Source organism: Amblyomma maculatum, chromosome 11 (genome assembly GCF_055883805.1).
Source record: "Amblyomma maculatum isolate TAMU_Amacu chromosome 11, ASM5588380v1, whole genome shotgun sequence".
Classification (NCBI taxonomy): Eukaryota; Metazoa; Arthropoda; class Arachnida; order Ixodida; family Ixodidae; genus Amblyomma; species Amblyomma maculatum.
In genome coordinates, this window is record NC_139354.1 from 135,206,076 (window position 1) to 135,217,345 (window position 11,270).

General features: G+C 38.0%; 1 protein-coding gene across 1 annotated transcript; it reads left to right on the forward strand.

Annotated features, from left to right (window-relative positions):
- The first annotated feature begins 16 nt into the window (after positions 1-16).
- On the forward strand, positions 17-10,304 carry LOC146175018 (uncharacterized). The gene is made up of 11 exons (XM_084584363.1): positions 17-209; positions 668-742; positions 1,297-1,411; positions 1,765-1,829; positions 2,186-2,239; positions 2,345-2,459; positions 2,813-2,868; positions 5,562-5,755; positions 7,431-7,590; positions 7,963-8,074; positions 10,001-10,304. Exons 1-11 carry the CDS (start codon positions 23-25, stop codon positions 10,050-10,052), a joined length of 1,185 nt encoding a protein of 394 aa, XP_084440489.1. The 5' UTR covers positions 17-22; the 3' UTR covers positions 10,053-10,304.
- The last annotated feature ends 966 nt before the right edge of the window (positions 10,305-11,270 follow it).

Here is an 11,270-nt window from a genome sequence, read left to right on the forward strand (position 1 = left end):
GAAGCTTTTCCTCAAGCACAGGATGTTTGCTGTTGTAAGATTTTGCAAAGACAGCAGCGTGGAGGTTGTCCCATCAAACTGGCTCGAAAATGGCCAGTGCTTTTGGCCACGACATTTGAAACCGTCAAGAACAGTGAAAGCTGTCAAACACAGGGAAGTGCCGGATTCAACATACACGAAGTATGACATTGTCGTCTTGAGCATGGAAGGTAGGGAACCTCAACATTTTCTGCTCCTCCTTTCCACTCTTGTGGCTGGCTTGTTTTTTCGTAATTGCACATATTTCCATACTCTTTTATGGTCTTCTATATAACAACTGGTAGTATGTACTCAACATCTGAGAGTATGAGGTTAGTTTGCTTAGGATAGTGACCTGTGAAAATGTATACTTAAGTGAATTATGTATCTAAAGAAGGCACTGAAGTAACTAAAAATGTACAGTGGTAAGTGCTGAGGCACTGCAAGTATGACAAGAAATGCAAGCACTGCATGGAGCGCCTAGTGCACTCACCTGTCTGCATCGTGCCTGGACCTTTTATACATTTTGCATCACTGCTTTATGCAATAAGTGTCTTTTGTTATCAGTATGCTACCAAACTGCTGGTCTGAAAGAATAGCTGCTTTAGTTTTTTAATAGTGCGTGGTAAATCTGTTTTTACTTTCTTAGACACCTATGACAAAGCCAGAATGAAGTTGAAAAAGGCTGAGGATACTGATGACATAGCAACATCAACAGATCAAGGTAAATATGTGTAATCTTACCTATTGTGACTTTTGCAACATAATTTTAGCAGTCCTTATTTCTGTCGGGTACAAAAACTGAATCCAAAATGTGAAACAAGCTAAAATTGAAGATTTTTTTTTCTATTTCTCTTTGTTCAATTAAGGTGTTTGCATACTCTAAAAACAGTATTTTTGCTTTTAGTGACATTTCTTCATGGCTCTAAGCTTGGTTCTAAGAGGTTACAAATTTCTAAATGGCTGTGCTACATTATAATCACTAATATTGAGACTAGCAAATTGTAAATAATTTTAATCACTGAGCCATACACATGTAGCAGCACGCACCTTTTTAATTTTAACATTTCATGGCTGAACAGGTGGTAAAGTGGTATACACAGACAAACAAAAACTTCAGTTGCGAGTTAGCGCCTGTCCGTGTCGTTCTGTTGTTGTCCGCATGTCCTTTCCACACGTTTTCAGTCGTGCATATGAACCAACTTGGCCAACTTTGTGCTCATAGTAAAATGTTTTTGTACATGTCAACTGCTTACAATGCCTTTGTTTGTTTTGTAGAGAAAGGTCGTGGGAAACGAAAGAGGCGCATAGTGAACTGGTCCTCCGATGATTCCGATATAGATACTGATCCAGGGCTGAGAAATTTGCCTCCACCTCCCTTCAGCCATCGAGGGTAAAAAAATTTTGCTTTTTTTTAGAGCAGGACCTGAGGCAGAGTTTTAGATATATAATACCCTGGTTTTATACAGTGCACACGTACAAACATGTTCCCACAGAGGATAAAGTTGTCTCCCATATGCATAGTAAATAAAAGGATTTTGTGTGGCTATCTTATCTTTTTTTATGTGACAGGTAATTAAGGCAGTTATTAATGTTGCAAAAGTTGAAGATATTGCACTCTAGATTAGCCAGTTTGATCTAAACTGAAACTCTACCAATATGAGAAAAACTTAATAATTCTGAAAAAAAAAAATTGGACATGTGTAATGAAGTCCTTATTCGTTTTATTTCTAACATCTTATTCAGGGTTTGCAGTGCACCTGTCTCCCAGGAAACTGGTTTTCCTGGCATTCCGTCCTGCTCTATTAATGGTAAGCGCATTTATGACTGGTTCCAGAAGCTAGGATTTCTACTAGGATTGGCTGATTGTATATTTACTTAAGCTTCTTAAACATGTTACTGCACATGGCTACCATAAAAATTAATGCAAATTGTGTTTTAGGGTTGGAAAAGAAAGGAAACTTGGTGCAGTAATTGTGTAGCCTCTCACTAATAGCTGCATTGACGAGCTTTGCATTTGAAATCTATATGCTGTTAATCTATGTTCTCATGAATTAGGTATTGTGTTTGCACTGAAGTCACTTATACCATACCTGCAGGCTTAGCCGTTCTGTTCCAAATAGAAAAGTCTTTTGGGTAACAGCTAGTTATGTATAATTCTATGCAGTGCCTGAGCACCAATGTACAGTAAATCACCAGGAGGCATCTTCAGCTCCCATCGGTAACTAAAACTTTATTGCACTTGAGACATCAGAACATTGCATATCTTTCACACCTTTTTCATTGTTTTAAAAACATACTAACGATTCCTTCAATCCTTTTCTAGAAAGAGCCAATGGAAAACGTCGGACACAAACTATGTCCTTGTCTTCTGATGAGTACAATGGGGATGATGACGAAGAGATAAGAAGCTTTCCTCTAACCCCATTCAGTCGGCGAACGTAAGGGAAATTTTTCTTTTTTCAGAGGAAAAACAAAAACCAGAAACATGTTTTAGAGTATATAATACCCTCACTTTACACGATGTATACATGTACAGCATGGTCCCATAAATGCTGAATGTCCCCGGTAAGCAACTTTAATATAGCAAGAGGATTTTGCTTAAATTTGTGTCTAATTTAACAGGTAAGGTTGTTATTGATATGTTTCAAAGGTCATTGCATTATTTATCTTAATGCTACTTTCATCTAAAAAGAAATACAACCGCATTGAAAAGAATGAAATGGCTGTGAAAGCATTCAGCATCTGTAACAAGACTATAATGCATTTAATGTGTCTCATTCGGTGATTGCAGTGCAGCCACTTCCCAGGACAAAGGGCTTTCTGACATTTCATCCTTCACTTTCAATGGTAAGTGCATCTACAACCATTTAGATTCATAAACTATGATTTTTATTGGGAATGGCTGCTTGTGTGCTTCACCCGCTGCAGTGACATAGCAATTAGGGTGCTTGACTATTGTACCCAAGGATGCTGGGTTGTATCCCGTCCATGGCAGCTGCTTTTCTATGAAGACGAAAAGCAGAGTGCCTGTGTTCTTTGCAGTGTTTGTGCATGTTAAAGAACCACCCCAGGAGGTGTAAATTTTTGAAGCACCTCACTATGCTGTCTCATAGCCTGAGTCACTTGGGACATTAAACCTCAAAAACCAACTGAACCAACCATGATAGTATGTTCGTTCAAGCTCCGCAAATATCTTGCTATTGTGAGCCACAGTAGTTGATGCTTCAGAGTGGCAACAAATTCTAGAAATGTACTTGGTGCAGTTATCGTGTAGTCTCTCGCTAATTAATAATGTAGCTGCATTGGAAAGCTCAGCATTTTGTACCTATAATCTGTGTTCAGAGGAATTAGGAACTGTGTCTACACTTGAATCACCTTGCAGAGTGCTATATTCCTACAGGCTTAGCAGTTCTGCACCAGATAGAAAAGTGATAGTTACAATGATATACATATCTTTGTTAACAGCAAGTTGTATATAATTGAATGTAGTGCCTGAGCGTCATTTCCCTGCGAATTATCAGCACACATATTCAGCGACCATTTGTAACTAAAATTTCTTTGTATTAATGCCATCAAAACATTGCACATTATTTCATTCTTTTAAAAATGTACTATGACTCTTGCATTGCAGCCTGATTCTGTGAGCTGAAAGTGTAGTGTTTTATATCACTGTTAACAGTGTTTTATCTAAAATGGGTCACACTTAGAGAATAAACTGGTAAGGTTAATACACTTGAATTATGCTAGTTGAGCTCTAGTACATTTAATCTTTCTGTTGGGGTGCCACAACAAATATTGCTACACTATAGACTGCCTTAAAGATGAAATTGATGGGAACATGAAATTGGTCATACCAGTTAATCAAAAAGCCCTCTAAAAATGGTATGCAAGCAGGCTAGGTCTGTCTATACATGAGTGTATGTCTTAACTGATAAGAATGGAAACTGAATAACATAACTTTTTGTAGGAGAGCTGCAAACAGAGCCTTTATTGCATTTAGAGCATTCTCTGGTCTAATGTTTGAAAAGTGTCTGCAAAATTTAAGAATGCTATGAATTTCAGTGTGTTTGTATGTTTGTAGTTTGATATTTTTCTGCCATGCTTTGATGTGTGCTAGATTGAAGTATCCATACATAAATAAATATTGCATTATGCATGGAGTGAGCTGAAGAGAAACAAGCTCACTATACACTGAAAATGGTGCTGGCAGTTTTTCCCTTGTCTTTTTTCCTTTTGTTTGTTGTATCCCACACCTGCTCTATTTTTTCTGGTTGTTCACTTTCCATGCTGCTTTAAGCGTGTTGAAGGTGTCTATCAAGGTAGCCATGAGTGTATTTTATCTTCCTTCTCCTATGGCATACCTCTTACTAGCGGTCCATTTGTAGAAATGTGTAAGTTTACTTCTCTGCAAGGCTTGCTTTTCAACCAGTCTCGTTCTCAGACAGCACTTTCACATTATTTGAAGTAACAGAGGCAAATTCTTCTATCTAAGTAAACTCTGGCATGTCTCCAGTTGACTTCAAGATGACTCGGGAAGAGGTATAGAAAAGGTACAGTGGTTGAATACCACCCTTTTACATGTAAAAAAAGAGGATGAAGGGGATGGAGATTGCCCAACGTTTGCTTCTTGAGCATGACTGGTTGTGGCCCATTCTTCACATTCCCTGTAACATTTTTGCGAACTGCCAACATGACCATCCCATAAAGAGGCGTCTGCCTCTTTTGGTTTCGACGAAGACTGCGAAAGTGGCATTTGGGAATGAGACATTTTGGTTGGAAAACAAGCCTTGCAGAGAAGCTGACATACATATTTCTGCAAATGGTCCATTCTATGATCAGACACACTTTTGCACCTTTCCTTATACCCTGAAAATGCACGGCAATATCTGGCCATCTATGCTGGGATAGCCCACTGCAACTCTCGTCATTTGAAAATGGGTCTCTGGAGTGCTGTGGCAATGTGCAGCATGTTATGGGCTTCCAATGCCAAGATGTTTTTGTCAAATGTCCTGTCATGAAACATATTTACATTTCAAAATTCCTGCATAACTGCCTTTGGGCTCAATAAGAAAATATAGTAAAATATTTTCCTTTCTTGGATTACTTTTGGGGAATCACATTGAGGAAGCTGTGAATAAAGTATTTTTATAAGCTGTATATTTTTAATAGCAAATTGTTGCTTAGTGCTGTCTAAAAACATGGGAAGTATTCAGAAATATGAGCAGTTTTCCTTCACTCCATGTCTAAAGGAATCTCCTTTTACCACCTTCGCACTGCACTATGATACCAAGGATTTTTGTCATTCTGTTTATTGGTGGCTTCTCAAGGGAAAATTTAAAGATGTATAGCACAGTATATTACATTACAAATAGAGTTTTCTTTCACTGCATTAACCCCCGACGGTGAGCAATGGTTGATGGTACAAAAGGGCACATTCAGGAACATGCAGAATTGTAAAGTACTAATTTATTTATTTGCTACTGTGCAATACAGCTAAAGTACCTTTAATTAGCAGGCTTGCACTCTATTTATGCTTTCAGACAACTGTGTTCTCCTGCTGCGAGAAATCTGCTTCATCAAAAAACAGCTTGCAACAGTGATCAAGATTCTTTCGAAAAAAGGAAATTCCGAAGACATTACCGAGGAATGTGTGTCGCTGCCATTGAGAAGTGACGAAGACCTCAATGAGGTGGAAAGGAAGCTACAAGAAAGCAAACAGTTCTGTGCACAAATGGTAAGGTTACTTGAAAGTTCGTAAATTATATTCTTATCTTTGCACAATTAAGCAAATATGAGCAATCTGCTGAACCATACTTTACAATTAATGCCGAGCCTGGTTGTGTATTTTGGTTGTGGCACTGACATAGCCAGAGTTTTAGCGTGTAAATAACTTATGTTCAGTTTAATATCCAGGACAGTGCTTACATTGGGCTGATGCCACTTCAAAAAAAGAAATTTGTAGTCATGAAGATAAAACTATCATTTTGTAACTTTATTTTGCAATATGCACTCGTTGCAGCTCATGCAGCACCGGTCGAATTTTTTTCCCAGCTTTGTGCAAGAATTATGTAAGAAACTTGAGTCACCTGACATAATCATGTATGCAGACAACACTAATGTATTCTTTACAGCCCGTTCCTCTACTGCTCTAGAAGATATCGTCAATTCTTACTTTGAAAATCTGTATATCTGGCTACAGGCTAATAAACTTGCCTAAATCTTTCTAAAACAAATTATATTATATTCCGACGAATAAATACTGTCGATCATTATCTCTTAAATGTAAGGTATGAACAAACACAACTTAAACAAGTCAATAACCATAAACTCCTTTGTGCTTGGTTTAATGAAAATCTTTCATGGAACACTCATGTTTCCAAACTGGTTGATGACATCAGCAAAGTAGCCGGTTGCCTGTACAAGATGGCTAGTTCAGTACCGGTTTGTGTTCAATATACCATGCGTTGCTTTATTCGCGGCTCACATATTGCATCCTCATTTGGGGTATGACAACCCACAGAAATCTTGAGAAATTAATGGTCGTTCAAAAGAGGGTTCTAAAAGCGATCGAAGGGTATTATGGTAGACCACAACATTTGCCTACTGCACCGTTATTCCTCAAGCATGATATGCTAAAAGCCAATCAGATTTATTATTTCCACTTGTTACGACACATCCATCGGTACAGGCTACATGCATCAATACCAGATCGTAGCCCAGCGAGATATGAACTTCGAACCCACAAGAAACTTACCTCTAAAATTGTAAGAAACTACGGCAAACAAACACTAACCTACCAAGTTTCCACTGTTCTTAACAGGCCCAATCTTAATGTTGACTTCACCATTAGCAGCATCACATTCAAACGTGACATTAAAGCATACCTAATTGCAAACAATATTGAACTTTCTCCAATCGCATTTCAAGATTTCTGTATGTTGATCTTAACACTTTGGTTAAATTTTCTTGTTTGGGGCAAATGAATCAATCGCCTATGTTAGCAGCTTATGACTGGATGGCCAATTATGATTCTATTGTATATCTCTGTAACGTGGTTTATTTTGTTTTTGTTGTGTACTTTTTTTGCTGCTGTGGTTTTGCGTGTGTAACAGTCTTTTTGTGGCATATGCATTTATTATTTGTGTTAAGTTGTATATGCCTAGATTGATAATGTATTATTTCACTGGTCTGTCAAACTTTGCTTGGGTGTCGAGGCCTCGTCAGGTTTTTCCACCTTTTGCCTCGGCTGCCTCTTTCTGTACAAACAAAACAAAGAAAAAAATATACCTGGTTTCATTGAAGTATGAAACTTGTAGACATGTTGCGCACTATCTTGCTTTATTTTCAGTGCTAAAAAGCAGCTCTGTTGCTAGGCAAGTATCACAGTTTGTTTGAAAATTTTACTACAGGCTCGACAGCTGGCTGCCATTGGGGGGAGCACACCCCGATCTGCGACCGCCCGCATCCTGGCAAAAATGGTGCACGATTCTCTTGGCCAAAAATTCAGCCTTTATGGCAAAAAGGGCAAGCGTCCCTTCGTCGACCTGCAGATCTTTGGTGTGTTGCAAAGTGAGTTTCAATTCTTTGTAAGAGTGAATTAGAATCACAGTTAGTTGACAGAAATATCACAGACCTGAGATGTAAGGACTTAAATGGCTAATAACAGCTGTTAGCAGTGAATATAATCATGCATAGTGAAAGTCACAATTTTGCTCAATCACCAAAGATGACGGAACACAAAGTTATAGTTTCCAATTGTAAAGATTGAACAAATTTGTTATTTTGCACTTGCACTATAGGTATACATTGTTTCTCTGCCAAGCACATGAAATGCTGTCACATGATCAGGCACCTCAGCAGGAAATGGCTGAAAACATGTTTTAACAGAATCAGGCTCTAATCATTTTGTGTCGGCTTTCATGTCTTTATTGCAATTAACAGAGGCTGTCCGACTGATAAATGGGCTCTCGGGTGCGACCTTGGAGCAAATTCAGCAGGCTACAAAAGGCTGGTTGAAAAACTGTCCAGCACGGATGCAGAACGCCACTAAAAGGTACATACACAAGTAGAAGGCAATGTTTTCTTTTGTTATTTCTAATCTTTTACCGTTATGCTACACAAGGGAAACCATAATTTTTAAAATAGAAGTAAATGAAATACACACAGGGAGATACCTATAGCCACTTGGTGTAATTACTGCCTGCCTTCTGTGATACGAATATGCGTGTGCGTGCGTGCGTGCGTGCGTGTGTGTGTGTGTGTGTGTGTGTAGTGCATAGGGAGGAAAACCTGTGGTCGCTTAGAGTAACAAATTGGATTCAAAGGGAAGGAAACCTAGCAGGGAGCGCCAGAAAGTTCGGTGGACAGATAAGGTTAAGTTCGCAGGGGTCAAGTGGGTGCAGCTAGCACTGGACCAGGTTAATTGGAGGATTATGGGAGAGGCCTTCACCCTGCAGTAGATATAGCCTGGCTGGCTATGATATATGTTGGATATTTCATGTAACTTGAATCAAGGGTTTAAACAAAGTGAACTTTCCAGCTTACTGAGACCAACAACACATTCTTTGTCATCATGTATAGTGCTCCAGAGTATCTTTATATTCCACTCAATTAGCTAATTAACTAAGATTAAATGTGCAAAATCTTTATTATTCACTTTAGTGTACAGTGCACTTCATTAAGTTGTAGACGGGGTTAAATCACAAACTACCAAGTTTTTCTATTAACCTATATTCATCGGAATCATTTTTTCCAGCATTTAAAAAAAACCTATGAAATGCGGAAAAATGCCATGTGTCTGCAATCTTGCACTGTCATATTGCACTGCCAAACGTGTTTTGAAATAACAAAGTATGCATGCTCACAATCTCGAAATGAGCAGCTGATGAATACCCCCTATCGGCATAGTCTCAAAACTGCATCAGCGCATTCTTCCGGAGAACAGAAAGCACGAGCTGCGATAAGCGACAGGCAGGCCACCCGCAGCAATCTGAAACGGAGATTTTATCAAGCTAGCACACTGATGAAACAAAAAAGGAAGAAGCGCTCAAGTCGCCTAATGCAAGGTAGCAAGCCTCATTTCTTTGTGTCATAGTGGAGACCGTAAAATGAGCGACGGCCACATACTTGGGCACAGTTACTGCATGCATTTGTTCGTCCAAACGTTCTTGAGAGCACTGCAATGTTATATCACGCAGGCACAATCACATGGTATTTTTTTATATATTGCGGGATATATTATCAAATGCAGGAAAAAATGGCCACGTCATGGTACATTTGTAGAAAAAAAAAAAGCTTGTTTCCGAACCCGCTCCAGAAATAGATGAAACTCACTTTACCCCATAGTGAATAATGAATATTTTATAAAATTTATCCTATCTAGTTAACTAATTGAGCACAAGGTAAAATTACTCTGAATGCTACATGACGGAAAATGATATGCCGTTTGTTTAATCAAGGTTTGATGCACATTATTTTCTTTCAATCAAGTTATGTGAAACACCCGGTATCTATAATGTGAATGAGGGGACTTGTGATGACATACACACAAGTAGTGCGTTGTTTCCTTTTGCAGGAGATAAGTAGATAATTTAAAACGGGCAAGTAGTTCTCAAACATTTCAGTATTTTGCTGAGACTCGGCAGTGATATACTTAGCTAGAGAGCGAACAGTCCAACTTCCGAGTAGAAAAGCAAAATAAGTAAATCTTAAGCGACTTGCCTTTTTTACCTAGCTACTGATTGTAGCATTTTAGCTTCACTCCTATTTCAGTTTAAAATATAAATGCATGCTTCAACCTGGTGATTTAATCCTTGACATTGTCCTTCCTCCCAGAAAGCTTGTGCATATCTGTGTTCGCTGAGGGCTTGTGTATCTAATAGGTATTAGAAAATGCCTTTCCAATGACATTTTTATGGCTTCTGGGCACTGTAAAAAATTTTCGACTGATTGCAAATATGAGTTTTTTTTTTTTTTTCAGAATTGAGAAAACTTCTGTACAGGGAGAGGAAAGGCCACAAGAGCGCCCGTGAATTTTCACCTTTCTATGTTCGTTTCTGTTGCCGGGCTCGGATAAGTACCCTCGGACAGCCAGTTTCTAGTCATTGAATTGTTTCAAGTTCCTTGCATTCTTAGTTTTGTGTATCCTCTGAGTTGTGTTCAGTATGTTTTTTTTGTGTGTGTGTTCTGAGCTTGTATGTGCTCAGGATACTCCCTTTTTTTTTATTGTGTATTTCAATTTTCTGCATTGTTTTATCTATGTGCTATATATTTTGATTCACAGATGGATGATTTGTTTTATTTTGCACAAAGATTGTGCACATAATTGATTTTTTTCTATGTGCTATATATTGCTATTCATAGAATTTATTTTTTTACTTTGCACGAATGTTGTGCAGATATTTATCTATGCTTTATTTATTATGTGATCTGTTCTGTATCTATCTGGGACATTATAGTAATCAGATTGGATACTTCGTGTAATTTTGCACGAGCATTGTGCAAATTATTTATTTTTATCTGTGCTGTAGTATCATATTTACATATAGATTTTTGTTATTTTGCACGAACGTTGTGCAGATATTTATTCATTCTGTGCATTACTTCTTACGTGTTCCGTTCTTTTGTCTGTCTGGGATATTATTGTAATCAAAGTTGGAGCCTTTGCTTTATTCTGCACGACCATTGTGCAATTTTTTTTTGCATCTCTAATTCACCTGGTGCTTTATCCCTGTGCATACCCATGTTCATTTATTCATAATCATTTTGTGTTCCTTATCTAAGCATATAGTTTATTTTTCATCCTTGTTTTTATCTTGGGTAGAACAGCATTATTTATTTTCCACTGTTGGTGGTTGCTGGTTTTTCTATCCTTTATTTTCATTGCATTTCTGCAATTTTTAGTCATAAGTAAGACATTGTAACTTTGGAGTTTATATTTTTGAGAAAATTAAATATACATTGTTTTTGCATTTTGTTTAGCATCATGTGTAGTTGGCGAATTGCCTATAATTGGCTGTTCACCGTGCAGTGTGGCATACTTTGATACAGTCTGCATCAGCTAACAGTTTTGATCCCTGCAAGAGTTAATGGCCGACAGTAGTGCATCGTTACCATTTATTTCTAGTAATATTGTTTTCTTGAGTACAGCAGGCGTTTTCGTGTTTCATGCTTCGTATAATTTTAAACTTGGGCCGAACTGCATTATTCTTTCGTAATTTGCATACGATTGCTGGAGGCTTTCTTTGCTT